Consider the following 14,121-nt stretch of genomic DNA (forward strand, 5'->3'; position numbering starts at 1 on the left):
GAAGTAAACTCCCCATGACCGAGGCAATGGTACAACACATCTTCTCTATTTATTTTCTTGCTCTTTTATTAATTGGAGGTATTCATAAACCTACATTGACACTAGAGCCACTTCCGCATTTGGCATTTTCAGAGTTAAAACCTGAAAGGTTATACTTCATGTTTCTCCGAACCCCATTTACCTGGTGAGCTTCAGCACAGCTCTCTCATTCTCTCGAACACGCGCATGCTCACACAACTACTCTCTCTGTGCGCCGCGAGAGTTTTAAGTTTCAGACCATTTTGCACGAAAAAAAAAGAACTTGATTGCACCAAAAACACTACGGGGGTGTCTAACCACATATCATCAGCCGAAAAATGGCTTTGGCGGCCGAGATCCATGGAGCCCTTATTAAAAAAAACAGGATTTCAAAATTTCAAAAAAATGCAAAAAATAACCCTGCAATTATCTCAAAAGAACTAAACATCCAGATTTGGGAGATGAATTCTAACTTCCGTGGAGTTCCCAGATGGATGCTGTGGAAAACGTACCCAAGTGGAAGATCAACTCTCCTCATTTAGACCTTCCGCCGATAGAAGACACATAAAATCAGCACAACTACTGGGTTATGATGAAGACACAAACATGATATTTCTATCTACAGATATTGGTGACTTAGTGGTCCAGCTTGATTCTTCCTAGTTCAAAGATATCCCTAGAATAGACCGAAATTTTCCTATGGCCTGCTCTCCCTACTCAAATTTCTTTAGTCCAGGTAATATCTTGTCTCTGCCTTTTCATGAGTAATAGAAATGCAATTACTTCCTTTTTCTTGAAAATAGTTCAAAAAACTTATAGTACCTGCTTGCTGTAATATATATTATTCATGTGCTAAATGGTTCTAGACAGTTAGGAACAAATTGCACCGATTAGTTATTTTTCAGGCTGGTGATCATTGAGATTTGAATTTATTGTCATCATTGTACTTAGCTAGAATAAATAAAATTACAAATTTAGCATTTGCTTTCTGGTCATTGCTATATGCATGGTAATATATTCTTATACCACTTGTCTTTCCCTTCTTCATGCCAGTATTTTTCAAGGCGTTGCAGCTATGTATGTTGTATGATCTAACACTCATACCAGACTACCAGAGCAATCTTTGAGTTAAACAGTGTTATTCATGATGTCTGAATTCTTATATGGAATACAAACATGCTCAAACTAAGATCTTTTCATCTTTGGTGCTTTTGATACACATTTATGTCCTCTGTTGACTTGTTGGGTGCACCCTCCTTTTGTTTACGGGGAGATAATTGAGCTGAAAAGAAGTGTTGATCTGGTCTGGCGATGGTAAAATTAACAGAAACCAAGGTCAAAATAACAATGCCACTGCCCCTTAGTTTGATCATGCTATTTGTGACAAACAATGGAGCCATGTTCATAGAATTGAGAAACCAGTTTCACTCTCTTGATTTCAAAATAGATACTCTTTCTTCACATGCCAAGGCTACTGAAATGGTTCTTGTATGGCATGTACCCCTATTTGAGCTCACATCACCATATTTTAGTGAAATCCACATGAACCCTTTTCATTTTACTTTTTATTTTCTGGATAATTATTTAATTAAGAGGTCATGAGTTCTTACCTCATAATGCACTGTGATTTTTGTATATTAGTTTTACAAGTCCTTCTGAGTTGTGTATTCCTGGGGCTTCCTTAGAGTTCATCAGGCATGGTGGATTAACTTTCACCTATTTTAATTCAGTATCAAACTCAGGAAAAAGGCAAACTGATCAGCCAAACAATATGACTTCCTTCTTGACATGTCCGCGTCAGAATTACTCTCTTGCATCCCAACATGCTAGTTGTGAGTTGCATTTCAATTCTTAATTTTCTTCTATGTCTTTTCTTCCGATACGTAATGGGTGCGATTAGTGGTTTACTAGTTTAGCCATGTTCACATCCCTGAATCTGCAAAAACAAGTAGTACAATAATTCAGTTGACCAATGTTCAACTGATCATGTCTCTGGCTTGCATTGTGCGTTAACTGAATAACATTCAGATATGTATCACGAAGTTTTCCACAATAGGTTTGAGAAAAGGAAAAAAAAACAAGGGTGGTGAGATGGGGGTCCATAAACAAGAACAGTGTTGCTATATTGAGTAGAAAACTAAAAATGCAAATGAACAATTAAAATACTTGTTTTTGTGTTCTTGATGAATGTACTCCCTCCATCCGCGAATAAGTTTACTTTTTTAGAAGTCAAACAATTTTAAATTTGACCAAAATTTTGCACAAAAATAGCAACATATGTGATATTAAATTACAATATTATTGAACTACATGTCAAGATGAATCTAGCAATATTAATTTAATGTCATAAATGTTGCTACTTTTTGGAAAGTCTCTTGTCGGCAAACAATTATTTCCTCTTGCTGCCCAACGTTTTGGCTGTTTCAGAAAACTGAAGTGAACAGTATTCTAAGTAGCTGATGAAGCAATGTGTAGGAGTTAGGCCGCTGCTAACCGGTTCTTTTCTATGGGCGAGATATCATTGCAATTCTATCATGTTATGGAAGTCTCAAATCTAAGTTTGATTGACATGTTGAGTTGTTTTTTTTTTTTTTGAAAAATCCTGCTGCAAATAGTGTTTTGGAACAGCCCGATCTGCATTTCGTACTATTCATGTGTAGATTTATTTTCTCAATATGTAAATAGATTAAAACTTTGTTAGGCGATAGATATAGGTTGCGTCTATCCTGTAAATTGGTTGCACTAGTTTTCTTCCTGGAGTCCCGCACACCATGGTGGATGTTGATTGGACACAGTTGTGTGCGGTGAAAAGGAGTAGTCTAGCGCAATAATCGTGCTGACTGCTGGAGTCAACTTCTGAACTAGCCGCCGCCAACCAGCTCGCCGAGGAGGAGGCCAAGCGCGCGGAGGAAGCCGCGGTGGAGGAGGCGATCGGCAGGTCGCTGTAGGACCTGGTGCCCGCCGACAACAGCCTCCCCATTGACGCCGCGCTGGAGCGGTCCAGGCGGGACTGGGAGCGCCAGGAGGCGGAGCAGCAGTGGCGGCTGCTGGACCTAGCCGCCGCACGACGACTCGCCGCCTCGGCAAGGAACGGTGTGCCAGGAACGCGCCGCTGATAAAATTGGAGGAGAGCAGCGACGACGACCTGTACCGGTCGACGCCGCCACGCGCCGGCGACCCTGGCCAGGGTTCCAGCCGATGGCACGAGGCGCCGCCGCCCGAGGACGCCGGAAACTCCAGCGACGACGACGACGACGGCGACTACACGGCCTTCTACCACCATTTCGGCATGTAGAAGGCCGCCTTTAGTTTAAGTTTTAGTTTTCCTACCGTCGAATTCAAATATATGTACGAATTCGGCCTATTTAGGTACGAACTCGTCAAATACCATTAAATTTCGCTTATATTTGAATGAGTTTCGCCCAATTTTATCTGAATTCGGCGTATTTTGTCAAAAACTTACATCCATCCTAGACTCGCCGCTGGGAAAAATGGGCTCCCCGGACCTAACATTACATCCATCCGGTGCTAAATAACGCCGGATTTGGGCGTGAGGAGCCCAACGGCTGGGATGCTCTAAATGGCATTTGGTGGTGTAAACTGCTGGTGCACTAAATTGGTGTCATGCAAATTAGTAGAACAAAATTGTGAAGCAACCTCAGGTTGGGTGGTTAGGAGGGTGGTTGTACCCCCAGCCCACCAGAGTTCAAACCCCAAGTTTGACATCTGTGTGTTTCATAAAGGCGGAATATTCTTTCAGTAGGAGGCGACGTTTCCGTCGACAGCGAGGCGCTTGTGGTGACTTCGTTAATTTCAAGATCCAATCCACCGGCTCGGTCTTCCGGAGGTGCTCATAGGGATAGGGTAAGGTGTGTGTGTGCGCGTTCATAGGGATGAGTGTATGCGCATGTATATGAGCGCCTGTGTTTGTACTGTGTTTCTCAAAAAAAAGAAAAAAAATCTGAAGCAACTGCCCTTGTTACTGAACTAGAGTATGTTGAATGCCGTGTCAATACAAACTCACTCTTCTCGATGATTGGTTTCCACCCAACTGCCGATATCATCCTCTTGAATGTTAATCAGAACGTAGGTGCATACTCTAGTGATCATGGCACGATCATATATCGATGCTCTCACCGGTACTTCCACTTCGACGTGTTTCCGTATGTGCACCCTGTTCAACTCGAGTACAATTGCTCCTGAATTAATCTCGCTCAGTTCAATGTTTACTCTTCGTCGCAGTGGTATTTGCAATGGGCTATGATAATTCGTGCTCAGTTAAATCCTATACCATTTGATTTGCATTGTGATTCGTGCATATGAGTTACAAGTTAAGTTATAACTAGCTTTTTTTTTAGTTGCAACTAAGATTTTTTCAGTTGCAAGTGAAAATGCAACAAAGGAAAAAATATTTGAACCGTTAGATTTGTTTCGTGATTCGTCCTAGTCCTTAGTTCCAATGTGAGTTGCATTTGATATTTGATGACATCATCTATGTGACGGAAAGTGAAGTTAGTAATAGTTTATTTACCTTTCATTTTCTGATGTATTATTGGAACTCAACCCCCTTGATATGAATCGCAATCTTATTGCGCAATGATAGTTGTGGAGTGCTCATACTCAAAACATGATATCTTGCGTAAGGAAGGGTTCTATCACAAGATGAAAAGATACACCTCGGTTCCATAGAGCGCATTTTGTAAAGAACAAAACTTCACATCCGTCGACCGATCGCGTCGCTCGATCGGTCGCTCCAACCTCAGCGTTGTTAATACCTAATCTATCCACCCACGCCACCCCGCATGCGCTGCAGAAACTGGAGCAGCCGTACACCACTCACCAGGCTCGCGCGCTTGGCTAGCATGCATGCACTGCGGTACCTACTGCTGCATCGCACATAGCCTAGGTGCTAGCTAATAAATGGAGCTGCATGCAGTATACTAAGAGCAAGTTCAGTCAGCTGACTATAAGACATTAAATAATATATTTTAGATGAGTTGGAGGAGAGAGAAGGGATGTGGGCTACTATGCAATAGTCAGCTCTTGCTAGCGTCTCTCAAGGCACCTTGTGAGAGTGAAAGGTGGGTCATATATTAGTAAAGTACTACATTCTTATAGCCAACTTTTGTACATGTTAGCTATATGATGACTACAAATGATATGATATCTTGTTATAGCCAATAGTTGGCTATACTATTGGAATTGCTCTAATGGAAAATGATCCTATTCCCCCGGAGGATCACGGGCTCGCAGCCTCCGGACGCGCGTCCGTCCGATGCCACCAATCGTACGGGCTGTCTTTTCCTTGGCCCCACCTCCGTGGCATGCTGCATGTTTAACTGTTCGGCGGATTGACCTTCTGTCGTTTTCATCCGCACAAAGTTGGCTTTATTTTTCTCGTCCCACCACGGAGCAGGGCCGTCCATAAGCACGTGCGAGCTGTGCGACGGCACCGAGCCCCCGAAAATTAGGGGCCCCCAAATCTTAACCAAGCACGTTGGTCGCCACCATCAGAGGTAGAAGAGATGCTAGTAGGAGGTGGAGGCGTGGAGCGGCTTCCCTGAATCGATCTTTTCTATTTCGCTCAGTAGTCAGCATATGCAAGAGATCGTATCAGAAGAACGGTCAGCGTCGCCATGGGAGCGATGCTTCTGTTCTCGTTAGCGATGGAGAGGAAGATCGAAAAATGAAGCGAACCGTTATTGGGCTTTTGGGCCTGTCCTTCTGTAAGGATATACGTATCATGTTGTATGTCTAAAAAGAAGTGCATCTTTCAAAAAGACATTTTGAAGCTATTTATTTAAATCAAATGTTGCTTTGATTCTATGATATTCCATTTTTGTTATATAATTAAATAAAGCATGTTTTGATATCACCAATGCCCATTTTTGGGAGGTACACCCTGTGTACTGATAATACAGTACTTAGTATATGTTTTTTTTGGTTTATTGTCAAGCTATGGATCTCCATTACATAATAAAAAGAATTTTGATAACATGTCTTCGCTTCAAGTTTAAATCCCAATGCTCCAAAAATATATTTTGAGATCGTTAGCTCATACAAGTTATATGAGGTCCTAGAGAAAATATAAATTATTAAAAATAACACATGAAGTTTAGGGTCCCATCTTACATTTCGCCCAGGGGCCCCAATTTTCTGGAGACGGTCCTGCCACGGAGCAGTCGATCCGCCACCGGCCATTGCCGCAATCTTGAGTTCCATCCCCACTGCCGACCAGTGCCGCGGCTCAAGCTCCATCCCTGCCACCGGCCAGCGCACCTTCCGCGCTGCCATCTCCGTCGTGGTGTGGCGGCTCCAACAGCTCTGCCGCCCCAACTACACGGTAGCTTGACCCCGACTCCATCCTCACCTCCGGCGACTGCTGGTGCCGCCGCCTACCGCGACCACCTCCTCCACCAATCGAATACTGGTGCCGTCGATTGGCCCGACTACCTCCGTCTCGGGGCGACCATTCATGCCGCCCCGCAGGTGACTTCTCCAGTCCGAATGGTCTATGGATGCCGTCGACCGAGGTCTGCCCTGGGCGTGGCAGACACAGTCACCGGCACGCTACTCGCGAGGGTGCCATCTTGGGGGATCTCCTCCTCTGGGCGCGGCCGCCGTCTTCGCCTCTTCCCCTGTAGCCACCAAGCGGTCGTTGTCGGCAGGGCTACATGGTCGAGATCCATATGACCACAGAGGAGTCGTGCTTGAGGAGCCCGAGCTCGTAGTGCCCCCCTGTGCCATCCACACGCATCTCTGCGGGAGTCGCTACTGGTTGTTCAGGGTTCTGCTACTTTGGGCCACCGGCGTTGCTACCGTCGAAGTCCAGCTTTGCTACCTTAGATGTTGCTACCGGCGGAGGGATGCTTTTGCTACCGGTTTTGCTATCTTAGGCGACGTTGCTACCGGCGGTTCCGAGCATTGCTGCCTTGGGCGGATGGTGTTGCTGCAACCTTGGACGGCGTTGCTGCCGGCTATTGGATAGGTCTCCATCGAGACCGGCGAGGTCTTCGTTTTCTTGATTTTGCAACATATGGATTTTTTTTTGCTACAACTGGTCTACTTTTTTGCTACAATTATACAATATGTTAGCTTAGGGGGGTCTCCGGTGATGTCTCTGGAGAACTCATCGGCGAGTTCCCATCAATGTCTCCGAGATATTCATTTTTGCTACAATAGTACAATTTGTTTGCTACGGTCTCTCCGACGAGGTCCCCAGCAAGCTCAGCCTTTTTATTTGATTTCATGACTGAACCGTTTTTTGCTACAATGTAGCAAAAGCGAGTTATTTTTTTGCTACCGGGAGGTGTTTTTTGGTTGCATCCAGTAAAAGCAGATCTGGCCGTCCAAGATGGCCGATCCGACGGCTAGCGACCCGGGGGCTGGAAAATTCGATCCCCCGGGGGACGCCCAGTAGTTTCCTATACTAATACACCTACCTTGCTAGCTCTGCTGCTGCCGCATGCACGTATATATAGCTCTGGCTGGCTGCTAAATTATTTTGTTGAAATTATAGTTTACTATTTGTTGTGAACACCTAAATTTTATGTGGAATTTGTTTTTAATTGTTGTTGTAAATATAATAGTGATTTGTTGTAAATATAATAGTGATTTGTTGTAAATATATCTTGGCAACAGAAATATTAGTTTGAGATTTTTTGTTGAAATTATTGTTTACTATTTGTTGTAAACACTTAAATTTATGTGGAATTTGTTTTTAAATGTTGTTGTAAATATATTATTGATTTGTTGTAAAAATATCTTGGCACAAGAAATATTAATTTGAGATTTTTTTTGTTGAAATTATTGTTTACTATTTGTTGTAAACACCTAAATTTTATGTGGAATTTGTTTTTAATTGTTGTTGTAAATACATTAGTGGTTTGTTGTAAAGATATGAAATTGTTGGCTTTATCATAGAAATCATTGTTTACGATTTTTTGTGAATACCTAAATTTTTGTTGTATTTATATTTAATTATTGTTGTAAATACACAAGTGATTTTATTGTAAAGATAGAAAATTGTCTTTCTATTGAAATCATTATTTGCTAAGCAGTAATCACGGTAGGCTCTACCAGATGCCCAAGAGGCAACATCTCATGACCTCCACCGGAAAAGCAAAGCAGCAGGACTAGGGCCTGCAGACGTACTGTAGCACAGCAGTGGAGGAAAGCGACATTTGGAGAGATAGACTAATTTCCTCCGTACATCATGATCCAACCGTCCTGGAAGCAACCGATTTTTTGGCACCGCATCAGCCGACCGACGGCTAGCACCCGCCTTTTGTAAACCACCACTGTGAGGTAGGAGTAGTGTCACCTTGACACACAAACTTCATGTTTGCATAATATTTTAATTAATTTATAGTTCTTTCTCTATTCCAGTTTTCTTATATCGAGGCTAAACCGAAATTGATATGCTTACAAGGTATATTTTCTTCATCAATTGTGTAATTCAAAATGGGTCATATAGGAATACAAGAGCCAGTCGGCTAACTGTGCAAACCCCTAACCTCTCGGGTCACCCCTAGGCAACTCCAGAGGTCCCATGCTGCCACCACCAAGAGACTGACCTCATCCACCTTGTTCACCTAGCCACCGCCAGAGGAGCCTTTGGTGGACAATGGCAGTGGGCCCCCCTTTTTGGCCCTGCATCCTAGCATTCTTGGCCGAACTTGCCGCTCTTTCTATTCGGAAGGTCGGTATGTAGCCGCATAGCGAGGCCCCCCGCTGAAGAGTTGGTCGGTATCATCGTGTCTCCCGGCTTGATCCGACGGGGATAGAGCACACGGGGCAGGAACGCCAATGACGGGACATAGGAGTCGGGCATCAACTTCAAGCAGCGACGGGGACGCACTTACGGCGAGTCAAAGTTCCCATGTGAGATGAGGGCAGACGATGGCCGACCAGCAGCGACCTAGAACAGACGGCAGAGGACGGGAACTAGCCGTCGACGACCGGGACATGCGACGATGGCCGAGATCTGGCGGCAGCAGCGGCTGACCGAATTTTTTGGATCAGGATTGGAGGAGCTGCGGACGGAAAAAAAACCCTAGCCTATAATACCATGTTAGGAGAATACCAACTTATATCCCACGGGAGTCAAATACCACAATATATAGTACATGCACATGTGTAAAATATGCAATAAACCAACTAAGTGCTAGAGAGACTACAATATACAAATATCTCTCTAATATAAAACCATTGTACATGCCCATACCCAGAGACCAGCAAATCATCAGCATTAATGACTTGTTGTGTAAAAGAAGATGACACAAAACATGAACTAGTACTTGCTATAAACTTATGTTAGTATTTTTGTTACAAAAAGGCTTCTCACCTACAGAAGTTGCAAGGGTAGATGCACAATACCATATCCAGTGTTAGCCCCGTTTGAACGTGAGATAGAAAAAAACATAGAAATAGGAAACAAATCCACATTCAAAACAAACGAATTAAAAACATCAAATATTCTACGAATGCAAAACAGAAGAATGAAAAACAAGGAAAATCTGAAGTGTTGCTTAGAAGCGCAAGAACAGTATCAAACTCGGTCCCACCCATGGACAATGAATCATCTGAAGAAACACAACTACTAGCATTTCCTAGAAAATGTTTTCCAGGTACGACTACGGTGCGTGCAGCCAAGTAAGGAAATAGCACCTTTGCTTGGTGGAGTAGTACCAGGTAAACGTGGCTCAGTGGCTGCCAACACGCAGCGATGATTCCATTTTTGCACCCGGTTGAGCCTCCCATGCCAGCGGTATGCTACAGTTTTTCTCTGTTTCCTTGTATCCGTGCGTTGGTCATGGCACAACGACGAGAGACGAGAAAACGAGGTAGGAGCCGTCAACTCCGAGTGGATTTATCAGAATCCTGTAAAATTCCTGCAAAAAACTTAGGAAAACCCATTCCATATCCTCTACCTTTTCTACTAGTACTGTACGACGGTTCTTACGTTCCAAACGGCAGGAAAATTAGTGTTCCTGCGATTTTCCTATTTCTACTCCGTTACAAAAGCGGGGCCTGATCGGATAAGAAAAAAAATCCTACCAGCACACATCATTGGCACAACTCAATTGGCTATCCTATACAGCCTTGAGAAAGTAGAACCACATCCTGCAACATCACCTTCTCGAACATCCAGAATTGGGTTACCATTCGAAGCATCCACATGCCTGACTGACGTGAGAGCGTGCGTCACTCAGAAGAGGTGACCAAGTTGATACGCTGCAGCCGCCGCAGGCCGCACTAGGCGCTGCTCTTTGTATCGTCAGGGTACTATACTCATTGCAGCTCTCCATCGTCAACGTACCTACATATAGCACAAACTGGGTGCTGCTTATACACTTAAGTTGCCACTGCCACTTAGCTTACCAAGCCTGACAGAAAACATGACCTTCGACCACGGCAACGGCCCGATCGGCTCCGCCGGGGCGCACTTTGTTCTGGTCCCGATGATGGCGCAGGGCCACACCATTCCCATGACAGACATGGCTCGCCTGCTGGCCGAGCATGGCGCGCAGGTCAGCTTCATCACCACGCCGGTGAACGCCTCCAGGTTGGCGGGCTTCGCTGCCGATGTGGAGACAGCGGGCCTGCCGGTCCAGCTAGTGGAGCTCCGCTTCCCGACCGCCGAGTTCGGCCTACCGGACGGGTGCGAGAACATCGACATGATCGAGTCCAAGGGTCTGGTCGTGAGCTTCATGGAGGCATGTGCCGCGCTCGGGGAGCCGTTAATGGCTCACCTCCGTCAGCAGCAGCGCTCGCCTCCAAGCTGCATCATATCTGACATGATGCACTGGTGGACCGGTGACATCGCAAGGGAGCTTGGTATCCCGAGGCTCACTTTTACTGGCTGCTGTGGCTTCTCGTCCCTAGTCAGGTACAAACCATCAGAGCCAAACCCTGTCAGTACTTAATTTTTGTATCGGACATATAGTTGCTGCTATTCTTAAGTATTTTACTTAAACAACGTACAGAGGGGGAAAATAGTGTAAATTCTTTCCAGAAGGAATAAATCATACAGATTAAAAAGGCTACGTAAGAACAATAAAAAACGATCTGGGCACTGTTTTACGTAACGAAACATGTATTATACAAATTACGGAAAACAGATATTTATAAGCAATTTTTATAGGCCAGTTGCAGATGATCGACGTTTGTCAGAAAAATCTGTATTATCCCGAGGCTCACTTTTAGTGGCTGCTGTGGCTTCTCCTCCCTTGTCAGGTACAACCATGAGAGCCAAATCTTGTCAGTAGTTAATTTTGTATCGGACATATATTTGCTGTCATTCTTAAGTATTTTACTTAAACAGCAGAGGGACAATTAGTGTAAATTCTTTCCAGAAGCAAGAAAGCTACACATATTAAAAGGCTACATAAGAAATAAAAACAACATGGGCACTGTTTCACGTAACGAAACATGTATTATACAAATTACGGATAACAGATATTTATAAGCATTTCTAGGCCAGTTGCAGCTGGTTGATGTTTGTCAAAGAAAGAAATATGTACTTCAACATATTTTTTTAAAAAATTACTATGACCATCTTGCAGGTACATCATCTCTCACAACAAGGTGCTGGAAAACGTCACAGATGAAAATGAGCTCATCACGATCCCGGGGTTCCCTACACAACTAGAGTTGACCAAGGCTAAATGCCCTGGAAGTCTTTTCATTCCAGGTTTTGAGAAAATTCGTGAGAAGATGTATGAGGAGGAGCTGAGATGCAATGGTGTGATCATTAACAGCTTCAAAGAACTAGAGACATTGTACATTGAGTCATTGGAGCAAGTGACAAGGAAGAAGGTCTGGACGGTCGGGCCAATGTGCCTCTGCCACCGAGACAGCAACACAATGGCCACAAGAGGAAACAAGGCATCAATGGATGAGGCACAGTGCTTGCAATGGCTTGATTCAATGAAGCCAGGCTCGGTAATCTTTGTCAGCTTTGGCAGCCTCGCTTCCACTACACCTCAACAGCTTGTTGAGCTGGGGCTGGGACTCGAAGCCTCCAACAAACCCTTTATTTGGGTGATCAAAGCAGGAGGAAAGTTTCCTGAAGTCGAGGAATGGCTCGCAGATGGGTTCGAGGAGCGCGTCAAAGACAGAGGCATGATTATAAGAGGCTGGGCACCACAGGTAATGATACTGTGGCACCAAGCCATTGGAGGATTTGTGACGCACTGTGGGTGGAACTCAACAATAGAGGGTATATGTGCAGGTGTGCCCATGATCACATGGCCACATTTTGCGGAGCAGTTTTTGAATGAGAAGCTCGTGGTGGATGTTCTGAAAACTGGTTTCGAGGTTGGAGTGAAAGGAGTTACACAGTGGGGAAACGAACAACAAGAGGTTATGGTTACAAGAGATGCTGTGGAAAAAGCAGTGTACACCCTGATGGGTGAGGGGGAGGCTGCACAGGAGTTGAGGATGAGAGCAAAAGACTACGCCATTAAGGCAAGGAGGGCTTTCGGCGAGGAAGGTTCTTCGTATAACAACGTAAGGCTATTAATTCAAGAAATGGGAAACAAGACGAATGCATGTGGCTGACAGATGCTAATAAGCTCTCTCTTTTCGTGTAAACACAAGTGAAAGATCCTGCAGTACAAATATCATTATAAAGAATTTTATTTTACGAGCAACCAATAGCTTGTATCAGGCTCACTAGTTGGCCCCTGATTGTTTAGAGATTAGACATGGTCCGAGTGACAGCGATATCCATTGCCCAAGCTGTTGCGCAGATTTCATGAGAGTCAGCATAAGGGTTACACAGAGTCTGCTTTTCGAGATGTTATGGTCCTCTTTCATTTTGCTACCACTTGCTCATCAGAGTTAATAAGAATTGAACATGAGAAAAAATGAAATAAAAGTGTACGCACTGTCAAAACTGACACTAAAAGCTAGAGTTGATTTGAGCCTCAAATTTTGAGGTGAATAATCCAAAAGGGGAAGGAAGTGGAACCAGCATAGACACTCGTATTTGGTTTAGTACTGTGACAAACATGAAATTTCAAGGATTTCTCATACCCTAAAAAAAGGGTTCCAAGGATCAGCTAAAACAAGGTTGCTCTGTCCTGTTTATATTCAAAAACAGTTAAAGGGCCGAACTCAAGATTAATGAGGAAATCCATTGTTTTAAATGGAGAGAAGTCCAATTTACCCCCCTAAACTTGTCTCAAAGTTTAGCTTACAACCCTGAACTTTACTTTGGTTCAACTTTCAACCCTGAATTCTAAAAACGGTTCAGAATCACCCCTTGCATTGTCTTAAGCCGGGTTTTCTTGTCACGTAATGTATTGCATTAGTAAAATAGCGCGTACATGTATTTTATGTCTAGAACTCTTCATCTTCAAATCTATGCATCATCTTCAACTCTTCACCCGCCGGAATAAAAATGTCTCCCCCGCGGCTCGCTGCGTGGTGGTTGCCCCATGCTGGCGGAAGGCTGGGCACGACATGTGATGTAGAGAGCAGACGCCGGGTGTTATTGTCCGATGGAGGCACCCCTCTGTGGTCGCCATGACCTCGTTCCAGGGAAGAAGACGATCATGATGAGGCATGAGGTGATCATGCGATATGGAGAGAGAGGAAGTACATGTAGCGTGTCTGTTGTATGTTGATGAGTTGGCACAGTATATAGGGAGAAATACCGGTTCAAAACTTGTCAAAAAGGGTAGAAGGTTCAATTCCGAACGGTTTATAGAATTCAGGGTTGAAGATTGAACCAAAGTAAAGTTAAGGGTTGTAATCTGAACTTTGAGACGAGTTTAGGGGGGTAAATTGAACTTCTCTCTTTTAAATGTGCTAGTTAATTTTCCTAGTTGCCAAAATCATGCTAAATATCACCTTTGTCTTCTAAACTATTTCAGATAAACTATGTACTTCTCTAGCAACTGTGGGCATCAACAGGTGAGAATAACTCAAAAGAAAACATGGTGTATTAAAGGCATATAGATGGAATGACTGTTTCACAAAACGTGTCAAGATTTACTGAGCAATTGTGAACAAGCATGGTCAAATATTCCATATTCAAAGTAGGTAAATGTGTTGAGTTCATTACAAATTCAAATATCAACTAGGCAACAGGAT

At 43.9% G+C, this 14,121-nt stretch overlaps 1 protein-coding gene across 1 annotated transcript; it reads left to right on the forward strand.

Moving 5' to 3' along the window:
* The first annotated feature begins 10,164 nt into the window (after nt 1-10,164).
* LOC124661065 (UDP-glycosyltransferase 73C6-like) lies at nt 10,165-12,674 on the forward strand. Its single transcript, XM_047198928.1, has 2 exons — nt 10,165-10,909; nt 11,586-12,674. The coding sequence occupies exons 1-2, from the start codon at nt 10,419-10,421 to the stop codon at nt 12,580-12,582; spliced, it is 1,488 nt and encodes a 495-aa protein (XP_047054884.1). The 5' UTR covers nt 10,165-10,418; the 3' UTR covers nt 12,583-12,674.
* Nucleotides 12,675-14,121: the final 1,447 nt, after the last annotated feature.

Source organism: Lolium rigidum, chromosome 6, assembly GCF_022539505.1.
Source record: "Lolium rigidum isolate FL_2022 chromosome 6, APGP_CSIRO_Lrig_0.1, whole genome shotgun sequence".
NCBI lineage: Eukaryota > Viridiplantae > Streptophyta > Magnoliopsida > Poales > Poaceae > Lolium > Lolium rigidum.

Bases quoted from the DNA above. Each gene is read 5' to 3' on its own strand.
- LOC124661065 (XM_047198928.1), top strand. From the start codon at position 10,419: ATGACCTTCGACCACGGCAACGGCCCGATCGGCTCCGCCGGGGCGCAC. The intron at 10,910-11,585 runs GTACAAACCATC...ACCATCTTGCAG, and splicing joins GGCTTCTCGTCCCTAGTCAG to GTACATCATCTCTCACAACA.